General features: G+C 39.6%; 1 protein-coding gene across 2 annotated transcripts in view; it reads right to left on the bottom strand.

Annotated features, from left to right (window-relative positions):
* The window catches only part of CEMIP2 (cell migration inducing hyaluronidase 2), a 60,657-nt gene that overhangs the window by 16,045 nt on the left and 21,393 nt on the right, over window positions 1-23,219 (bottom strand). For both annotated transcript variants that reach the window (XM_054987086.1, XM_054987085.1), the window contains exons 4-13: window positions 20,264-20,825; window positions 14,515-14,678; window positions 13,891-14,079; window positions 8,443-8,612; window positions 6,935-7,144; window positions 5,190-5,395; window positions 4,403-4,472; window positions 3,072-3,200; window positions 1,083-1,171; window positions 161-292 (exon numbers count right to left, since the gene is read on the bottom strand). In XM_054987086.1, the coding sequence (XP_054843061.1) occupies window positions 161-292; window positions 1,083-1,171; window positions 3,072-3,200; window positions 4,403-4,472; window positions 5,190-5,395; window positions 6,935-7,144; window positions 8,443-8,612; window positions 13,891-14,079; window positions 14,515-14,678; window positions 20,264-20,825 (1,921 nt within the window). The remainder of the gene's footprint in view (window positions 1-160; window positions 293-1,082; window positions 1,172-3,071; window positions 3,201-4,402; window positions 4,473-5,189; window positions 5,396-6,934; window positions 7,145-8,442; window positions 8,613-13,890; window positions 14,080-14,514; window positions 14,679-20,263; window positions 20,826-23,219) is intronic.

Raw genomic sequence — 23,219 nt, 5'->3', positions numbered from 1 at the left:
TATTCGAAGCAAAAGCGATAATCCTTAAGAGATAAACTTTGATATTTGTTAGCTTTATATTTCAAGACATTAACAGTACACAGTTTTACTGGCACAGTTAGCTCTTGCAGTGCTGTTCAAAAGAACCATTTATTTTACATAGTTGTTCTTGGGCTCTTACCCAGAGTTCTGAATGATGATATCCCCTCCTCTGACCCAAGCCCCGTGGTCATTGTTTTTGTAAGCAATTAGCCCATCTATTACAGCTGCAACACGGGGCTTCTCAGGATCTGCATCTTGATGGGGCCGGAATCTTGTAGAAGAAAAAAAAAACATCAGAAATGGCTCTGAATATACTTGCACATATTTTCATGGCACCCAAAACTACAGTTCAGCAAATAAACAAGATTAGTTTTTGCACGGAGAAAAAGGCAATGTGTGAAGAGGAGGTTTACTTTAAGTCTGGCCTGAAGTAATGCTCGATTTCCACTCTACAAATGAATCTTTGGAAGCTTTGAACTGCACAGGCCACCATGTATTGAAAGCAGGCAACACAGGCAATTTAACACCATTTTATTTCTTGAAAGAATATAACAATCATTTGCCACTTGGGCTTTTCCATGTTCTTGATGAGGCAAGAGAAAATGAAAGAAATGGATAAAAGCAGTTATCTCTGAGCACACCAATGGTTCAAATGTGTTTGCTTTTACATAAGAGTAAACAGGCAAAGTGTTTATGCTTTGATGAACAAAACATCCCCAATAATCACTCTAAAATCTCAGTATACAACAACGGCTTCACCTAACAGCAAATGTAACTAAACTCAGGAGTTCAACTGAGATGAACACGAATTGCAAACAAACTTGGACGGCAGCTTTTCCTGACGTCAGAGGGAGAAAAACAGCTTGAAGAGTTCAGTGACCCAGGTTACCAACAAGACTGGAACTATGTTGAATTTTTTTTACCTAGCCTTGGAGCAAGAACTTTGTAAAACTGAGTTAAGAAATCAAACATATAGTTAGAACAATAAAACATACACTATCAATAAAAAAGAGTGTCCTATATTTAATACTCTAATTTTCAGTTCAAGGAATATATTCTACCTTGCATTGTTGTCCAAACACAGATATTCCCTTGGATCTTCAGCACTCGCATTGGTGGTTTTAACACCTTTATCGATTAATAAACCAGCCTACAATAAATGAAGCAATAAATTAGGTCTCTTCACCTCCAGCTATTATTAATTCATTTTATTTTAATTTAATCTCCCAGATCATACTCTGACACTCTAATCACTAAACCATGCTGGCTTGCAATTATGCAGTAAGAGACTAATCTGACCAATCACTATGATACAATATTATGTACAGTATCTTTCAGCTCTTAATTACACTCCTCCCACATGAAAACAGAAGGCGTAAGATTCTATTTCTGAACGGGGCTTGGAGTTTTCACAAACTGAAAGAAACCAGGAAATTACAATGTTATATAAAAGTAAACATTTCAGAATGCCCTACCTTCAAGAGGTCAGAGACAGATGCCCTGACACTCTTTTTGAACTGAATTCAAAACTAGCTTTCAAATTTCTACATTGTTATTGCTAAACAAAGAGACTATTGGAAGTTCTTTAAATATATTTTGCTGCACTCTTTAAAATATAATTCCCGAATATTCCCGAACATATCTGGATAATTCAAAAATGTAATACTGGTTTATCCAAATATACCCAAATAAGACAGATATCTCTGGATATACCTGAATAATGCTGAATAATTATTTTTCAGGTATATATTCGGCTCATCACACATACCTAAAGGGGTATGGTTTTACCTCAGGCATATAAAAACAGATGTCCGGAGCTTTATTTGTTTAGATGCAGAAGAGGCAATTGTAGGAGATAATTAGTAAGCATGAAGGAGAGGTTCTGATCAGAAAAGTTCTATATAAATTTTTCTCGTGTGTGTGGATTCTTTCCCACAAATGCCCCACTAGCATCTTCTCTCAGCCAAGTTTGTTTCGAGCTTTAAAGCCAGTTGAGGCAAAAATAAATGTGTGTGTGTGAGGGGGACATCTGGAGGAGAGAAATTAGTAGGCCCTCTGATTTCTTTCCTGAAAATGTCTCTGCTTCCACATTTGTCACGGGGCCGGGGGGGGGGGGCGAGACAGGTTTGAGTACCCTGCACTGTTCTCCTCATGTGTATCCACAACTACTGTCTGTGTATCAGATAGGAACAAGGCCTAACTGAAGGATTCCCCTTCAGTGCAGTGACCACACCCTTTCCTCAGGACGGACCATAGATGAGTGAAGGGAACCTGGGCTAGGCCATCTTTGCTTCTGTCCTGCCCTCCTTAAAGGTTTAAGAGGCTTCTCTGCCTGTCTGCTCAGGCCCCAGGAGGCTACAGCTGCTGCTGGTATCCTCCTCCAGCTTCCAGGTGCAATCTGCTGCCAGAGCCCTGGCTCCATTCTGAATCATATGCTGGGCCTGCAAGGCTCTGAGACTGCTGCTGTACACTGCTGAGCATGGCCTCATCCTTGCTCCTTTCCCCACAGCCCCAGTTGAGCTGCCTGCCCCAGTGGTGACTGGGTGAGGGATGCTCTCTGCTGGGGGCTCCTCTGGAGTAGGTGAGTGCAAGGGTGAGTCCACTAACCCCTCACAGTTGTGTTTTTATAATTATATATAGTCACTTACAGAAACAGATACATGGTTTGTTCATAGTGTCTTGTATATGAGTTGAGTAGATAACATGGTTACTTCCTATAACTGCCCATTAACTGCAATATTAATGTAGCCATTTGGACCTAAAACTGCCAGCTAGACAAATATAGGAGAGAGAAAAAAGCAGCTTCCCATAACAATTAAACATATTGGCTACAACATACACACATGTTCACATATGATGATAGACACTGTTAATGATGTACATTAAAAAATATGTTACCTAGTTCTCAAAAACGTTTAACACATGCATGTGTATACCATGTAACAGCTTGTGCCTAGCTTAAATTAGGGCTTACTTTGGACAAGGGGCTAACTACCAGTTTGATTTGAGACTGTAAACCATGCATGGCTACAGCTTGCCAGACTGCTCACCTTGAAATTGGAGTGGACCTTGTTGTTATAGAAAATTCCTAGTGGTGTGAGTTCAGCTTTGGTTTCAGGAAACAATCCACGAGATTCTCCTGTAGGCACCTTGTGAAATAAATACCATATTCCAGCATCCTTAAATTAAGAAAGGACAAATAATTACAGTCACAGGTCATTTTAGAAGTGCACATAGCAATGTTATCATTAATACCTCACCAAGTCTCTTTGTAAGTTTAACTTTCTATTGCTCTGTCCTCAGCAACCAAGGAAAACGTAAAAATTTTCCAGTAGTTACAGAACTGTTGATATGTTCCCTTCAGGGCTTTTTTTAAATAAGAAGAGTAGGTTTTAAAAATGGGTTCCTTCTCTCGTCCGAGACAGAAAAAAACTGACCCAGAGAAGAAATATTCTAGTCTGACTTAGAATGAGACTTATTATCTATCCCTCCATTCAGTGAGTGTGCAAATCACTGGCAAATAAGGAGCAACAAAAATTCAGTTCTTTTTGTCTCCTTCAGTTTCTTGGTCCTGAAAAGCCTTTAACATATTCATTACTCTGTTCCAAATATTCCCTGGATTGTTTACATATTTTTAAGTCAAAAAAGGGATCAGTTCCAAGTATCTCATGTCAAAATGTTTGCCTAGAATACATTGCATATTTATACAGTTCCAAATGGCATATTGCTTTTCACAATGTCATCACATTGCTCCTGCCTAGCTTGCAAACTCCTGGGTTTCCAAATTCTCTAGATTCCTGTGGATAGATTTTTACGTCTGTCTTTATAAACAATAAAATTAAACTGAACCACCTATTATTTCAGTCCAATAAGAATGTATGATTATTATTATATGACTCCATTAAGAATATGAATATGAAAAAGTAGAAATAATTTAAGTTCAGAAACGTCCTCAGATTTAATAAAGCATACCTTTTTTTCCACTGAAATTCCACAGCAAGAATAACAACATTGATGTTCTTCTATTTTTATACCAACTAATTTTTATACTAACTCATTTTTTCCTCTTTTAAAATTAAGTGTGTCCATCCATGCTTTTATTAGAATTTTCAGTTCTAAGGCAAAAACATTCTCTAGAAAAAGTGGTATGCGTTGTATGTTCCATGACATTTAGGTCCCAAATTACAGGTTCATTAAAATACACTTTAGAATGTTACAGTATAGAAATGCATTCTCTTCTGAAGATGACATTCACAGTTCAACTCTATGTAGTGGAAGCTCATTGTGCAAATATGGAGTGAAATGTGACCTTCACACAGTAGAAGATATGCCTTTGTTTTGGAGAGTATGACCAGTTAGTCACAATGCCCAGGAATCTCACCTGTGAGCCTGCAGCTACATTATTTATAAGGTGATTGTTAGGATGAGCAATCCAAAAGGTTGAAACAGCCCTGCAACATATTAGTAAAATATAGTGAACATTATGAAAGACCTGTCTTACAGAAAGTTTCTAGCTCCAGTATTAAGTAATAGGTTTTTCATGCATCATTCTTTGCCTTTTCTAATATTTCCATTAATTGAGCTTCAGTTCTTGAAATAGTGCATATATCAGCATTTCAATTTCTGGCAACAAAATGGGATACTCTTAACCTGGCTTTCATAAAGGAATTTGCTTTTCCTCTACCGAGGATTAAGAAAGAGCAGAAGTAAAATTACATAGAGTTTGCATTTTCTCTGGAAGATGGGATGTGTTCAAGTTTGATCCATAAGGTTGAAAAATCATGTTAATGGCACTTGTTAATTAGGTTCAGAATGCTAAACATTCTACTACAAAGGATAGGAATGTTGTACGCATTCTACTTCTAAAGAACCATATTGTAGCACAGTGCTATACATCAAATTTAATCTTATTAAGATGCCTTTTAGGCTAAGCTGTTTTGAATAAGGTCATGCAATCAGTCTCATAGATCAACGGAGGTTTTAATCTAGTACTTCTATGACCAAACCAAAAATACTATCCCCTGTACCGCACTTCCCCCTTAAAACCATTAACATGAGAGTCCTTAGTGAGTAGCTTAACCTTGAAAAGGAATTGCCCCTCAACAGATGGGCAAGTCAACATGCACAGGATTTGCAACTTTTTGTACCTCGTATAGCCAACTACTCACATGCAGTCTGTGGCTGGCACTGGCACATATTTTCCATATACTCGATCCCTCATAGCCAGGCACATTGTGCTATTCCTGTCTGTGGGAAGCAATGTGCCTGGTTTGGTGACCAGCCCTAGATTATGAAACAGTGTATTCCTCTGTTCAATGCCATCCTCCATGAAAAAACAATGGCCTAGTGTATCGTAGCCAATCGTGTCTTTTATCTACAGAAATAAAAGTTTGCAATGTCACTCCCAATTGCCTTTATAAAGACTTTTTAGTATAATTGCAATTTGCGAGTCTAAGCAATGAGGGAGTTAATCCGAATGACAGCCATAGCCCACACAAATAATCTCTGTTCAACTACAGAACATGAGCCGAAACTCGAAATTCTTGCCATCTAACGGAATATTGACTAAATCTCGTGCATCGCCATTTCTCCAGACATGTCTATAAATAGACAGCAAGAATTCTGACCCTCCAGTGTCAATCACAATGAAAAGAGACTTAAAAACATGTTTCTAAGTAAATACTAATGAAAAGGCTGAAACCCACTATGGGTTGTCCAGTGTTATCCTACAGACACAGCTGCCACTGGGGACCCAAACTGCAGTGGTTTCTCTTTGCTTGGTTCGTCATTTAAACCAATGTCTGAGTGGATTTAACTTTACTTTTCTTTAAAATGAATTTTTCCTGAACAGTTAATAATTGCCCAAACAATCCAGCACCACTATGTAACACCTACTCCCATATGAACCTCCTCAACCACTTCAGTCATCTTGGGAGGTCCTGCTTTGTGTGCCTCACGTTCTGAAGCTAGAAGGGTGGCAACCCAAGAAAGGGCCTTGTTGGTTGTGGTGCCAAAACACTGGAACTCCTCTCCCCAAGAGATTCATCCGTCTCTCTATCACTGCTGTCCAGCAGCGATTGCAGACTACCTTGGGGCCTGAGTTAGGTCCAAAAAGTGGCACAGAAATGCTTTAAATAAATCAATAAAATATACATGCAGCTAACCATGTACTGAGGTATACTGGAGCAATCACATTCCCAAGCTAACAAAAAAAAATCTTAATGTCAGCAACAAAACAGCAACTCAAATATGAAAATGTGTAATAGTTTCTGAAGGCACTAAATATTGGGAAAATGAAGATCAGACTGCCATCATATTGCATATTCTCTTTGCTAAGCAGAAGCAGAACCACTAAAACAAGCCCTGTGAATGTCCAAGTCCTAAAACTGGACATGAAAGTAATACTTCACAGTCACCAATACCAAAGGTGATGTAGATCAGGGTTAAATCAGTAAGCTTTTTTAGAACTAGGCAAGAGGGAGTCCCCCTTTGGACCACCAAAAAAAAAAGGCTGTTCAGATCAGGGGAGCTGCAAAGAAAGGGATTGTAGTAAGAAGGAGAATTGGCTTAGATTCAGTGAAAATGATGGCTAGATCCAAACACAGGTTCACTCCCTTGAACCACTGTCAAAGACTTATGCAGATGTAATGCTACTTGATCTCCTAACCATGCTTGGGAAATCTATAACAGTTTATCCTCCTCCCACTGCAGACTCTCGTATCTGTTCCAAAGTGGGTACAGTCCAGACCCTACTCCCACCCTGGAAGAGGGACTGCTTGTCCCCTAAATCCCCACAACCAGCAGTTCTTCTTAGTGCAGTTTCATTAGTCACTGCACTTAAAAGTAAATTAAGGAATAACATTTTGTTCTTCACGATTGCCATTAGAAGAAATAATTTTTTCACTGCTCTTACCAACAAGCCATTTGTTGCATGAATGGCCACACATCTGGAGAAGCAATGATGAATTGAGAGACCATCTATGTAAGTCTTGTAGCTGTATCCTCCTTTCTCATCCACATCCCCACACTGGTGAAAGTGAACAGAGTAAGATCCTCGCACCTGTTGACCCATTTGTTTAAGCTCCACATAGGAAAGATGTACAGATGTGAAATTCTTCACAATCTGAAAGAGAAAAATCCAATTGATTATGCAGTGTTTATTGTTTTTAAAAAAGAATTAAGAGTTTGTTCAATCACACTCTTATGGCATCAATTTCACCCCAGAGAAAATGTAACAATATACAAGATCAGGAAAACATAACAAGACTCATAACTGTGCAGAACACCCATAGTTGAAATTTGGCTGCTTGCCGTTACAAAAGCAGCGGCCATTAATAAAATACATACTTTGCATGAATAAAATACCAGGTTCATTTACTAGCAGTTCCTGTTTAAAGGATCTCTGTTAACTACCCTGAGAATCTGTTACCTAATCTGCTTGGTAACACAGGATTGTCACAGCCCTAATCTGTTTTCCTGTGTAACTTTTACAAACCACAAAACCCTTCTCCGTATCAATCAAGAACTATCCTAGTATATAAAAGGCTAACCAAGTTCCAGACCATTCATATCCTACCCTGGTGCGCCTCCAGAGGGCGCTGCCATGAAGGAAAGCCCAGAAGGGGCAGCCTGTCCCTCCGAGAGCCCACTGCAGCAGGAAGCCCAGGCTGGGATCAGGCACGAAGCAAGTGGTAATGCCTGCCCTCTGCCCTTCACCCAGCTGAGATCAGGAGCGGAGCAGGTGGCAATGCCCCCCCTTCACTCAGATGGAATCAGGAGCAGAGCACGAGACAATGCCCACCTCTCCTTCATCTAGCCAGGATCAGGAGTGGAGCAGGTGGCAATGCCCTCCCCCCTTCACTCAGCCAGGATTAGGCGCAGAGCAAGCAACAATGCCCGTCCCCCTTCACCTGGATGGAATGAGGCACAGAGCAGGAGACAATGTCAGCCTCCCCTTCAACCAACTGGGATCAGGAGCGGAGCAGGTGGCAATGCCCGCCCCTCCCTTCACCCAGCCAGAATCAGGTGTGGAGCAGGAGGCAATGCCCACCCCTACCTCACCTGGCCAGGATCAGTCATGGAGTAGAAGGCAATGTCCACCTGCCCACCCTCCCCTTTCTAGAGTCTGTTGTATGTTTTCCCACAATGGGCTTTGTTATTAGTGTGAAAATTCTAAATTTGCCATCTTTAGATTAGTAAAAATTCAATACAGTTGTGCTCACTTTCCGTGTATCCTTCCTTATTTCTGACTTTTAAAACTATGCCTTTTTGGACAATTAATTTAAGCTTTTGAAAAATAATGAAGTGTCAAATGGCAAAGCCAAGTCTCTGCCAAATAAAAATTAATCTTGGTATCTATGGAAACTTTTCAGTCTTATGCTGAGCAGCCTGGAAGCAAATAAACATTCTGCCCCACCCTACCTTGATATGTCCACCAAAAGTATCATAACTGAAGAACTGGCAGTCCTTGCCAGTGTAGCAGGAATCTTCTGTTTCTCCCTTAATTAAGATGTTCCGGGTAAGAACTCCAACCTCTGCTCTCATGTCCACTCCATCAACAATTTCTCCTATATGAAGGAACTGAGGAGTTTCTGTTTCATGTAGAAACCAAGAGAAAGAAACCAACTGTTGCATATCTAATATGAATATGTACCATCTACTAAGCTTAATTGACAAAGTTCATTATGTAAAAGCTAGAGGGAGTTTGGAGGGAGGGGAGTTACTGGTTGTGGCTCCTGCCCACCTCCCGATGTGGAAAAACTGCTAATTTGGGAGAGCACTGTAAAAAGCTCCTACAAACTATTTTCTTCTGGAGTGAGTGAAACACTATCTTTGACAAGGTTTTATTCACTCAAAATGTCTAATATGAAGGTCTTTATGTGAAACAAACTACAAAATTAGGTGTAACTTCTATGGATACTGTAAATGGCACATTTAAACAATAAAAATATTTAGAAAATATGTTGCGACTTTTGTGGTCCAAAATTAATCTTCTATAATGTATATAATGCAGTTGAAAACATCAGTTTTGTTTAATGTTTAAAAATTTAGCTTGATACCCAAATGTGCTGCTAGTCCTATCATGACTGTATGAGATTGTTTATGCACAACTCCCTAAAACTTCCTTTTGTTTATTACATAATTTGCGTTTCTACTTTATTTTTCAGGTGAAAAACACATCTGCTAAAGTAGCACATGGTGCAAAAGTTTGCAGGTCTCTTGAATACTTCCTAAGGACACTTTCTTGCAATTAAGCACCACTGAAAAACATATGATTTACTTCTGAGTAAACTTGCTTAGACGTTCCTCTATTCTTTATTTATCATAAGTATGTCAAGTTGTACGACTGTATACGTTAAGTTATAAATAATGCATGGTATGATGTTAAAGCAGTAAAAAGTTTTGCACACCTTTTAATTTCCTCCCAAATTTTCCAATTTTTCAGTAAAAGTTTTTGCACAAATTTTAATTTATCCCAAATTTTCCATTTTTTTCCTGGGAAAAACAAACCCAGAAACCCACCCCTCCACCATGGCTTGGATCAAGTACAGTAAGGATTTCAAACATGGCCTAACATTTTAGAAACTTATTAGGATTGGTGCAAGTCATCAACTGACAACTTGAATAAAAATGGCTATTGGGTTTAGTTGTTATTTGTATCAAGGCCTGTAAGAACGTTACATACTGTTAAGTATGAACGTGTGGCTATATAAATACTGAAGTCTTTTCCACAAAGAAATTATTTGCGAGAGCATTCTCAGGAATCAGAATGTCAATATTGGAAATGGTCATGGATGACGACTCATGGGCAATCCTGAAAAATTCATGCCTCAGCTGAAGGGACCCTTGACATGACTCTCACAATATGCTCTTCCAGAGCCTGCCTCATGATAAGCTTGCCTAAGTCATGCACCAAACACTGGGATAGGATGCCAACACTAGACAAGACCTATATTAATATTTTCAGAAGTAGAAGTGACAGTACTGGCCTCTGGGACTTTATATGTCTCATGGCTATATAACAATAATTTTAGAGCTATTTGCATATTTAAAAAGAGTACAAAATGGCGACGGCAATTAACTACTCACAATGTTTTAGTTCTGGGTAACGTTTTTAACATCTTCCGAGCTTTTACTTTCCGATAAAAAATACTGACAACTTCTTTCACAAATCATCTTACTTTCACATTCCTCTTAAAAATGTTTCAAAAAAATGGGACACTCAATTACATGCAAACTATAAAAAGTAAAGGAAATTTAAAATACAAAGAGGCTGCTCCTGATGTTAAAAGCCCAATTTGATTTTCTTGCACCCAAACCCAGCGAGATCATAAATAGCCAAGAGAAGGAAATAAAAAGGCATGGGGACCTTGACACATTTTTGGAACACTGAAAGAAACTGGATATTAAATGAATAGAAGGCCGAAGTACTTCTTGCATATGGGAATAATTTGCTTGCTTTCTCTTGTTCGTGTGAGAAAGTTGGCACAAGTTTTCTGCAGATGCTGAAGTCTGAGGACTAAAAGAAGCAGAGAAAGAATTTACTATAAGATGAAGAGATCTGTATTTGAAGAATGGGCAGCATTCTACAGGCCAAAAGCTGCCCAAGAGAATACTCAGAATTAAAATAAAACTAAAAGCACAATCTGTAAAAGGAAATAAAATGTATAAGCTGTGCTTGGAAGCTGAAGCTGTGCACTCTTTTTACGTAACACTGACCAATACTATAACACTGTACAACCCTACTTACCTTAGGTCTATTTTTCTCTCTCTCATAACAGTGTTATATCATCTAGGTTTGGATGACTTCAACTCCTTTTGCCACCCTGTTTTCCTAGACAACTCCAGATACCTGAACTCTCAGTCACCTTCAACATAGCCCTCAATCATATTTCCTTATGGCTAAGTGTGCTTTATTTTTAATCTATTCTAGTAATCAGTTGACTTTCCTTTTCCTAGATGAGTCTAATAAAGGCTGCTCAGAAGAAGTGAGTTATCATCTAGCTCTCTATTTCTTTCCCATAATGCATTTGGGAGACAACAGGGGAAAGCTGCATATAATTGATGGGAAAACTAGAGAAATTCTGTGATCATGAACTCCTGGAGAGCAGTAGATCAAAGAGATTAATTTTTCAACAAGCCATTATGCATAACAAACATATCCCTGGCAGTCAATAACATCACTGAACAACATGACATAGGGAATGAACATTCAGACATTAACAGCACAATCCTAAGCCGCGTGTGGAAACTGCTTAAGACACCAGGTAAGCACTACACCAGATATGCTGGCCTAGTGCTCCACTGATGCTGGGCCAGCACAGGAACCAGAAATATGCAGCACTAGAGGAGCATGAAGGGAGGAGCAGGGTTTGGTCAGCACAATTAGCACCTCATGCCACTTTACACTGATGGAAATGCTGACCTAATTATAAACACTCCTACGGATCTCAATGGGATCAAGTCCTCCCCTGCCTCCCGCTACAGCTAAGCAGTGCCACTGCTTAGGATACAGAGTGAGTCTATAGCCTGTCACAGCTCTCCTAAGCAGTATATACTGCACATACATATATGCCAGCCAGGATGCCCACAACTCCAGTGAGAGAACGCATGGCATGGGGCTACATCTCTCTGGCCTCAATCAGACACACCTAGAATACCTTGATGTTCTAAGTGTGGGGGAAGATGGGGGGAGGGAGACTTCCATGAAAGGAACTCTAAATAAAAGGCACTTTGCAGAAAAAAGAGCATTTTGCATGAACAGCCAGGAAGAATATGCACTATTGCTAGCACTTCTCAGAACCCTTACAGATACACAGCCTCAGGACAGAAAAATCAACCTGCATGTTTCATTACCTAGCTAGGGATGCAAGAACAACATACACCACAGAGATAAACAAGGAAATGACATCCTCTGCCTCAAATTTTGACTGCTGCAAACACCTCTTTCCTTTTGCTCCAGAAATAAGCACATATTGTATATTGGCTCAAGATGTCTCCCTCAATCAAGAGTTGCTAGCGGTGTCTGCCATAGAGGGCACAGAGTAAACATGCAGAGTGCAGAAATAATATAACAACAACAACATTTGATTTATATACCGCCCTCACCAGAGCAGTTTACAAAGTATGTCATTATTATCCCCACAACAATAATCACCTTGTGAGGTGGGTGGGGCTGAGAGAGTTCCTAGAAGCTGTGACTGACCCAAGGTCACCCAGCTGGCTACAAGTGGAGCAATGAGGAATCAAACCTAGTTCTCCAGATTAGAGTCCTGCACTCTTAACCACTACACCAAACTGGCTCTCAAATGGGGTCAACCCCTTGAGATATGCCGCAGAACAAGCTTGTGGTACTAGCAAGAACCATGCAGGATTACACCAGCTAGACAAGCAGGGGAAACAAGAAGCAGAACCATATTTCTGGTGAACACCAGCCACGTCAACCACTGCGTCTTCTGGCCAGATGCTCATGACCCCTTTTTGCCTTGCAGGGACAGAGTTCCATAGAGCAGCCCAAATATCACAGAGTACCAGTGATATTTGCCGGCTCTTTCCAGGTGGCACACTAACAGGGATAGGCACCAAGATGCGCAATGCAGGGCTGAGTCTATAACATGACATACTAACATGACATACAGTTGTGGCTGTCTGTGTGCATTAATCTGCTTTGTGGTGGGTTTGCCAACTCTTGTTCTAGCCTGTTCTTACATTACTGGAAACTATTTAATGGGCAGTTGTTTGACCAGCATAGCTGTACCTGCTATGGACATGGAATCATAGGGACAGCTATGATTCTGATGCCTGTGGGCAGCTTTTAAAGACATAGGAGCCTTACAACATGAAGAGAGCTGGCAATCCTCTTCTGAATACAGATCAGATGGATTCTGTTCCTTATGCTGTTCAGTAAATGTTTGGATGATTTCATGGCTGCACCTGTATGTACGTCCATACCTTGTTAGTTACCAACCTCAACTGCCTTCAGCTTGAAACTCAATGGGAAAGGACCAATGAGGTCCCTTCAATGTCTGAACAGCTGTGACATAGTAAGAAAGGGAGTTTGAGAACAAGAAGAAGAGTTTTTGAGATGAAGAGCAGCAGGCAGATGCAACCATGCATCCAATGGAGGAATCGCTATACATAAAATGATTAGCTGATGGTACTCAGATTTCTCTCTTAACCAGGAGTCGAAAACTAGCTTTTACCCTGATTGAGAGAATCCCAGTTGGCCTTAGCTGCAAATAGTTTTGGTGCTGATATGATTTAACTACAGATAAAAGATGGTGAGCAAGAGGAGATTCACTCCTGAGAGAAAAAGAGAACACACACTCTTAATTGCTTTAGTTCAGTAACGAGATCAGAGTTTTAGATATGTACCCCAGTCAAAATGAAAATCACATACCTGCCATCAATTTATGTCTCACTACCATCCCTCCAGTATATATTCTACAAAACTTTGTAAGAAGAGATAGTAATGACATTAAGAATTCCAAATGCTTGTATAATTAAGGAAGCACAAAACCACTGATTGAAAGGAAAGCGCATAAGATGTGCTCAGTAAAAAAGAGACATTGTTATCTACATGTATTTTAATCCAGACCAGAGCAAAAACAGAGATTTAAGCCAATCGCAAAAGGCCGCACATAAGAGCTGAAACTTCCGTTCCGTAAATGTTTTGTAGATAGAAAGGGTGTGTGTACATGTCAGGGTCAAATGAGGATTTAGACAAAAGCGGATGTTAGGCAGCTGGAACATATTCTAAAAGCCAGAAAATCAATGCAAGTGTATTAATTTAAGGCAGCAGTGCTGTAAATAAAAAGAAAATATGAACCTTAATATATATGCTTCTTCCCCCACCCCTTCAGCTCATACCTCTAACTTTGACTTGAAATCTGTTGCATTCTGGACAAGGAAGGAGAGTAAATTCTTCTGCCTGGTGCATTGAATAATCAGTGCTTGCAACAACAATTTGGTCTTCAGCTTTCCAAGTACTAACATCTTCCAGCATATCCAGTATGACTCCATGAACTACTTCAACCTGGAAACCTGATTTCTGGACACCTTCGACCAATAAAGTAAATAACTAAGTTAATTCTCATAAAATATCATTTTACTACTATGAATTTTAAATCATGAACATCAATATTGAAAGAATGCCAATAACCCAACAACCATTCTCTCATATGATTTCCATTACTGTTCCTATTTTGAAGCAAATTGCTTAATACTGGCAGTGAGGCCCCAGGTAGAGTTGGTGTTAAATCTCCTATCTTCATGAACAAGTACAAAAGGTAAGGCACTTGTAGGAACAGAACAATATACGTATTCCCATTCAATCTAGAATTATTTTAACTTTGAATCCAACACAACTTCTGGCTTCCAGCATGCCACAAAGAGAACACAGGTGTGTACTACAGAAAGGTGTTTTTAGAATTTTTAAGTGGCTCCAACAGCATTTTCATTACTTTTTTTTTTAAGAAGAAATTACATTCCTACCATCAATCCATTCACTGAACGCTCTCACAGCAAACTTCTGACCATCCATCGTGAAGAACTCTCTCTGTGCAAGAGCTCTCCCTCTGGTGTTGTGGTTTTCATAGTCTCTCACCGATTCATTACAATCTGCATCCCCAATAACACTAACTAAAGCCCAGGCCTGCCTGCAAAAGAACAAAGCACACATCTTAAGCAGAAAGGCCTCCTAAACAACGTTCCTGTAAGTGAAAACAACAACTCTTGTTTTACTTGAAGCTGTTGAAGTAGAAACTTTAATACCAAACCAAAGCAGTAAACCTCAGAGATAGAAGGTAACAGAAAATACCTGCTTGGAAATGAGTATCTTTTAGAATCGAGCCATATGCAGAGATTTGTATGTCAAAAGACAGTAAAGAAAAATAATAAAGAACAAGAATGTTTTAAAAAATATCCCCAGCCAAATTAATTTAGTTACATTTTCTGTTGCACTTAAAGCATTACTAGAGAAGGGTCTGTTGTAGGAAATTCTGCCATTTTAGAAAGTGGAGAAGAGGACTGTGCATAAAGTATCGTAACACGTAAGGGTTTGCAATACTAATTTACTAAAGGTGAAAGTATGATAATTGTATTAGTCACTGGATGTCACTCTAACATTCTTTTTTTAGACAACACAATTTTTTAAATTAGCACATAACAACAAATGGGAATGGAGAGCAAAATATATGATACATATCTTATAAACAGGGAAACTTGAGAATATTCCTCCAAGACAAAACTAACTGTATGTCTTTGCAATATTTAAGCAAACTCAGGATAGCCCAATACTAAACGTCAATAACAGAGAAAGACATTGGGAACTCTAAAATTTCCTGCAACCCTACTGAAAACAGACTCCCAGGGACATAACAGGACACTTTATCAGACTGGTATAAAACCCTCATTGTAAACACCCTATAAATTACTTGCCCAAGATCACAAAGCAAGCCAAGATCCTCCTCCCCAATTCTGACTCTGAAAAGCTATACTGCTCTGACATAACATTCATTCCATTATGGTTACTCCTGATTTTCCTCCTATTAGCTTTAATTTAATCCAGCTCTCCCTTGATAGCAGTGAAGCCAAGGGAATTAGTCTCTCTACCATCTTTCCCTTCAAGTTGCTTGCCAACTGGTATCAACATTTCCAGCAATTACTTGATTTAAAACTTTCAAAACTGGAGAGCTAAATTTAGACAGAACAAGTTTATTCATGAAAACCAATGATTGGCATTTTTAATACGCATTCTGTCCCAGAAGTAATTTCTGAAAAACATGTCCAATCATGAATCGCCTATTGTAACTTAAACTACTCTGCATATGGCTGTACATGATTTACAGACCAACTTTATTCACGCTTAAGGAATGTTTAAGTCAGATAGGATGCCACTTAAGTGGCTTTCTACCATTGCTGCCATTAGGCATACTCTTGGCATGAGAAGTGGCATGAGAATTACACAGCAGAGGCAACGTGAGTTTCCTTCTTGCCCAAATGAAACAGGTCAAATAATTAACTACATCAACCATGAACCTTAATACAAAACACACTGTGCATGTCAGAGCTACAAATGCACACTTGCATGTGTACCATCCTATACTTTATTCTGTGCATGACCAATCCTGTTTGTGCATCCATGCTCTCTCTGCTTCAGTGATATATATTTGTTTATATTTCCCTTTATGTGTCTTGGCATGAGGAGAGCTTGTAGGAAAGCATGGGTGCAGCAGCAGAGTAACAAATGGGCTATATACAGAATAAAGCATAGGATGGCAACCATGCAAGCTGCAACTAAAAAAATATCAATACAAGATATACCAGGGTGAAAACACAGATATTTAACACTGTGAAATCTATGAGGGTGATTTCTGTATCGTCATATCTGCTTTTAAAGTTCGTAACTTTCGTGTCTAACCAACTGGCAAATATGTCTATTTCCAGTATGCCAAACTGCTTGAACATCTGGAGGGACACTGGTCTGATCCATCTGGCCACATCCACCTTCTGGCAACTTAGGCCAACACACCTATAAGCTCAGGGTACCCTTTAGATGTTCTGCTGAAATTAAACACAGATGTCTCTGTCCAGCATTTCACATCACTCTGAAAACTAGAATTTCCCTAGTCACTCCGAGTTTTCTGGAACCATGGTGGTCCTTGGTCAGAACCCGCTTAATAGCCCTCATTAATAGCTCAATTGTCCATGTTATCTACAATTTCTTTTCTGGATTCCTGAAGGAAATGCCAGAAAATAACTATATGGAATTTATGAGAGATTCCAGCAGATACATTGCTCATACAACTCATTTATCTGCAGTAATCTTAATTCAAGTATCCAAAAATTGACAGGCAACCTCCCAGTGGTGTTTCTGGAAGAGGGAGGTAAGTCATGCAGATGAGGATGAATCACATTCCTGCCTTATTATTGGTGCTGTGCACCCATCCACTGCTGTGCACCCATACTTAGGACTTCATCCTTGCCATCCTTCCTGAAGCACACATGGCCACTATAAAACTCTCAAAGTCTTTACAGAGAACTCTATCTGGGCAGTTAATGGTTAATGTGGGAGCAGCAACACATTTCTGAACCGTTGAAACTTAAAACCAGTGTGGTATAGTGGTTGGAGTCTTGGACTAGGATCTGGAAGAACCAGGATCGAATCCCCATTCTACCATGGAAGATGACCTTGACTCAGTCACACACTCTCAGCCTAACCTACCTCATAAGGTTGTTGCGACATTAAAATGGTGGAGAAGAGCATTATGTAAGTCACCTTGGGTGGTCCCCATTGGGGAGAAAGGTAGGAGTATAAATTAAGTAAAAATACATGTAATATTCTGAAAGTAAATAAAGCTTGTATAAAGAAGAAAAGGTTTGGATTTGGTAGGCTTACCCCACACTTTTTTCCCCCTGTATAGCTTTAAAAGTATCATTAAGGCAGAAGCTGGGGCATATAAGAAAGCGAGATCCACACTCCACAGGCCTGGAAGACTTGCAGCCTAAGCAGAGTTACACTATTCTAAGCCTATTGAAGTAAGTGGGTTTAGCAGGGTGTAATTCTGCTTAGAACTGCACCGTTAAAGAAGGTAACTGCAAACTATTTATAGCCTTGTCTAACAACCACCTCTGATGGAAGAAGTCTGTCTTGGGGTCTGTGGCTATGTAATATGAATATACAGAAGAGGTGGATCTAGAAGCTCCTGTATGATTATTGGAACCCTTGTATGGAGGGGCTGGCACAGGAGATCAAGATGGTGGATATGTTCCTTTCCCACCTGAAGTAGTTGTGGGTATGTTAAGAAAGCACTTCAGGGCACTTTTCAAGTCTCCTGAAGGGATTTCTGTACGGATTTGGAAGCTGTGGCAGTTTTGTCTTGGCTTTGGAGAAAGGAACAAGCTTTTGGTGAAAAGCACCCCCTAAGAAAAAGGGGATGAGTGCCTAGTGTATTTCCCCACCACCACTCAGGTAAGCCCGATCTCATCAGATCTCAGAAGCTAAGCAGGGTCGGCCTTAGTTAGTAATTGGATGGGAGACCTCCAATTCAGACCAGCATTGCAGAGGCAGGCAATGGCAAACCACCTCTGTTAGTCCCTTGCCATGAAAACCTCATTAAGGGTTGCCATAAGTTCGCTAGAACTTGACAGCACTCTCCTCCTCCACCACCCATTATTACAAGAAAGGAATTGTGGCCTTGCTTAAGAATTGCCCTAAACAACCCCTTAGGCAATTTTCTTGGGGAAATGCTCTTGCCACAAGACCTGTGGAGGGCTTGCATGTTTGCAAGCAGAAAATCAACCATTACAACAAATGTTGAGCTTTCTCTATATTGGCAAGCTTTGTCTTGTCTAGAGCTCTTGTAAGCTTGTAATTAAACATGTCTTTAAGGCACCACACAAAATCAGGGTGAACAATTTTCACCTACAGAATAGGAAAAAAACTGGAACTCTCCCATCCTGACTCATCTCTATTCCTCCAGGGAAGACTTCTGAAGGGTTTGTGGCAGGGGACTGCATGGATAACGGATGCACCAAAGTAGGATTGGCTCTGCAATCTTTGCATTTGCATCTAATGTTATCACTTCACACTTTGCTCTCCCCCCTTTATGAATTTGTGGGAGAAGAAATGTCTTCCAAGCCCACATTTCCCTCAGCAATGACTTTCTCTGCAATATACCTCATGGCCCATCCCTTCTGACTTGACTCTAGAGATGTTATGGGGGGGGGGGGAGACAGAACCATTTGGTAATGCTCTACCAGGACCTCCCCCCTACCCCGCAATTTTTGGGAGAGCGTAACAAATTTCTAAAACCTCTGCTATGCAATATTTTTTCTTCTTTGAAATAAATGAAACACTTCTAAAGCATTACTTCAAAAGGGAGGACTCCCCCCCTAATATATCCTATGGCTGAGTCCTTATTTATTTGCTTTTTTCTCCTTTTTATCATTATAACAATCTTATGACGTAAGTTAGGTTGAAAGCGACTGACCCAGCAAGCTTCAAGGTAAGAATACAGACTTGAACCCGACTCTCTCAGATCCCAGTCTAATGCTCTAACCACTACACAACACTGGCCCTGTCTTCCTGCCTGCCTGACAAGGCACAAAGACAATTGGGAGCTAAGATATCAACCCCAGGCAAATTCCTGTTGCCCTACTTTCCAGTCCCAGGACCTAAGCCAATTTAGAATGACCTCTTATTCTTGAAGATAGAAAGACTGGAAACAAGTCACTTTTAACCATTCTTCACCTAAGAGCAACAAAGCATATTAAAGAATAATTCTTACCTGGAGTAATAATAATAGACCTGAGGCTGACATAAGAATATGATGTACACGCATACATTTGTGTACAGTAGTGTTGTGTATATGTTTACAGAGGATTCTCTCTAGTTCTTAAATATAGAGTTATTACATGTCAGTAGCAACAACAATGAAAAAGGCTTACTCATCTTCTAAAATTACAGGTAGCCAGTAAAAATGTTATAAGGGCTTAGCTAAAGGAACAACAGGGTTTTTAAATCAAACATTCCAGATTTTTCTTTCAACTAACTCCAAGACTATACAAGCTACAAGTAAACCAACCACAGCAGGTTAGCTCATTGTATTTGGATTCCATACCTTTCTCTTCTTTTCCTTCCTCACTCTTGCTGCCATCCAGTAGTAAGTAAAAGCAACTCAGGGAATCTTAACAGGAAGGCACACTTTCAGGATCCAGGGACAAAATTCAAAAGAGGATTGCTTCTCAGAAGACAACTTTCCTACACAGGTAGTACACCAATGTGGGAAAACTGGACACATATCAATTACCATGTCTTGTTTGCTGCACATTTATATGTTAGGAGCTTACTACCTGCAGCAATTTTAACTGAGAAGCAGCTGCCTGGGTTCCAAGAAGGGTTAAAGTGGTCTTTAAAGCATTAGTTGTTAAAATATTTACTGCACAAAACATTCAATTTTAAAACTACAGTTGTAGAAGAATTTGTATTTTTTTCTTACAGAAATGGGAAGAGAGGGTTCTTTATATTGCCATATATTAAGGAGATTAATATGTAAGTATGAACTAGGAATGAAGACAGTCACAGAATGCGTCCATCCCCTTTCTCCCTGCAGCATTCCAAACCCTTTGGGAACTAAAAACAGAAGAATTTACTTTTAGAAAGCAGTTTTTCAAATAAGACTTTTTCAAATAAGACATTTTCCTTTTGCAAGAACAATAGAATATTTTCCCCCTCTTTTACCTATAACTTAATCCTTTGATGAGCTTACTTCCCAGAAGATTCTGTATGGTTGTTCTGGTTTCATCTAGTAAGCTTTTAGCAGCTGAATCTCCCACAGCAATAGCAACAATGCGACCAAGATCTTGGCTCTTCAGAAAATCCTGGAGTCTTCTGCTTTCATTTTGAGATTCATGAGTATCAAATTTATCTATCCACAAAACGTTTGCAGTGTCTTGGTCAATAACCCTTACATTTAGGCCTCGGGAAAACTCCTTTTCAAAGGTATATGAGCCAGAGGCAAGTCCTGAAGAATGCAGAGTCTTTGACAGAGAAGTCCACGATAACTTTCGAGTTCCATGCAATTCCAGTGTTCCACCAGGGCCCACACCCACAAACTTTTTGCCAAATGTTGGCATATAATCACCTTCCTCCAATTTACCATACAAGATTATAGTTGCTTTGGATTTATAGCGACATTTCTCTGCTCCAATATGAAGCGCTCCACCATCCTTTATCAGGATAAAACGTGTTCGTAGTGTAATGTTTCTAGATCCTTGTTCGTTGTCACCAAATACTAGTAATCCTACAAGAAACAGTATTTTGGTAAGCAATTAAGTTAGTAGTATCCATTTTGAAGAATATGACTGCATTGTGTTGTTAAAAAACAACCCAAATAACAGTACTAACAATGAAATGTAAGCATTAGTAAACATTAACTTTACGTACACAAATAAGTTTTCAAAGGAAACAATGAGTATTGTTCGGCATGTCATGAAGTATCAGAACAGATACACAGAACAAAGATCTCATCATAGAAGCTGAACAAAACATTCTGTACTCCTTGCTACAAGCCCAATCACGTTCTTGTACAGTTACCAACCAAATCCTGCCTCCACAGACAAACAGAGATGACAGAGAAATATTTTATATGTTTATATTTTATCCACTTGGACACAGTAACAGGAAATATACTGAAAAGAGTCCTGAGAGTCAAGGCAACAATACAAGATTAAAATATACCAGATTAATAAAATCAACTGCCCTATATAGGCAAGCTATGGAATGTAGATCTATACAGTAACTTTCAAGGTTTGTTTGTTTTTTAATGATGAGAGCTAGTGTGGTATAATGGTTAGAGAGTTTGACTAGGATCTGAGAAAGCCAAATTCAAATCCCAAATTTTCCTTGAAACCTGTTGTATGACCTTGAAGCAGTCACTCGCTCTCAACCAAACCTACTGCATAAGTTTGTTGATAGGATAAGTAGGAGAGTAAAAACATTTGCCACCCTGAACTCCTTGGAAGGGCAAGATAAAGCAGTATTAAATATTAAGAGAATATATAAATAGCAATCTGTTTTTAACACCAATGCTCCGGGTGATCTCTTCTGATCCAAAGATCAGAAGATCCTCCAAAGATCAACAGCTATCATAGGAACAGCTAGAGCTGCTAAAAGTCTAATTCCACCCTCAGTGACATCAAGAGGGTAACAGTGGTACCAACTGGTTGATGAATGGAATGCTGGGGCTCTGCAGAGCTTCTGAAGAAGTGGAGGGGAAAAAGTGATGCTAAGCGAAAAAAACATCCAGCTCTATATCTCACTATTCAGATCACTGGGTGATGCTGTATATGTCTTGGATTTGACAGCTGCGGTCAAATGGTTGAAAGTGAGCAAACTGAAACTAAACCCAGACAAGACAGAAGTGATGCTGGTTGGGAAGGCAGAGATCTTGAAGGACACTGTGCTCCCCACTTTCAATGAAGGTAATCTTGGAGATTCTAGTTGGTGCAAAATGCCGCAACTTAGTAACTATCAGGAGCTAGGCAGAGCGTGCATATTACTCTAATTTTGCAATCACTCCATTGGCTACTTGTCACTTACCAAGCTCGATTCAAAGTACTGGCTAATGGCTATCATATACAAAGCTCTTCATGGTCTTGGTCCATCATACCTATAGGACTACCTCTCTCCTTATATTCTGCCACTGCAGCTTCATCCATCTTAACAGGCCCTTCTGCAGATGCCACCCTGCGAATGGGCAAAATCAACTCCTGTTCATACATTCTCTGTGGTAACACCCAGCTTATGGAATGACATGCCTGATGAGATCCTTCCCACTTGTGTTTCTGCAAACTATGCAAAGCGGAATTATTCACAAGGGCTTTTTTACATAGTTGAGAGGGCTGTAGTATAAGGAAATGGTTCCGACAGGTGCTTTAGTTAAGGAATAGAGGCTGTGGACTATATTACTGTGTAACTACTGGGTAGTTTCTGCGTCATTTAATATGCCATGTCTAATTGCTTATGTTTTGTTTCAGTTCCTGTATCTTACTGAAATTTGTGAAATTCATACCATATTGCATTGTTACTGAAGCCATTGATTACTGAGCCATTGATTGTATTGACTTAAACTGTGCAATTTGTCTAATTTGCCTTGAGTCTCAGGGAGGAAGGCAGATTATAAATAAAATAATTTTTTAAAAAAAATATTGGGGTAAAGCTGCTGATACTACTCCTAGGTTTCTGGCACTTGGATTTACTGTCATTGTGCAATGTTCTTTCGCAGTTCCTAGTACCATATTAGGTTAAATGCTGTGAATAAAATTGTAATATCTTGTTTCCGCTGCACAGGATGTAAACTGGGAGGAAACTTCCTTTAGGAAGACTCTGTTTCAATTGACTATTCTAAAGTTGCATACTCTGTTCTCTATTCTTAGAAATCACCAAGATGTACTGGAACCTTCACAAATGCAAATTTCCTTAATTCCCAGGGTGAGAGAATGTCATCTGCAACCCACAACTGTAATGATACAACTTACATTTTAAGGATGTGGTATTTTCCAAAGTGCAAAGTGGCATTGAGAAACTGCTGAAATGTAATACAATATTGTGCACTATCACTGAATTAATCCCGCAATACTTTTGTTGAACTAACGGATTTTTTTGCTCCCTTTGAATGCAATCATGCAAAACTTTA

The sequence above is a fragment of the Eublepharis macularius genome, chromosome 8, assembly GCF_028583425.1.
Source record: "Eublepharis macularius isolate TG4126 chromosome 8, MPM_Emac_v1.0, whole genome shotgun sequence".
NCBI lineage: Eukaryota > Metazoa > Chordata > Lepidosauria > Squamata > Eublepharidae > Eublepharis > Eublepharis macularius.
Note: the sequence above shows the minus strand (reverse complement) of the source record. Positions and strands in the feature narration are given on the sequence as shown.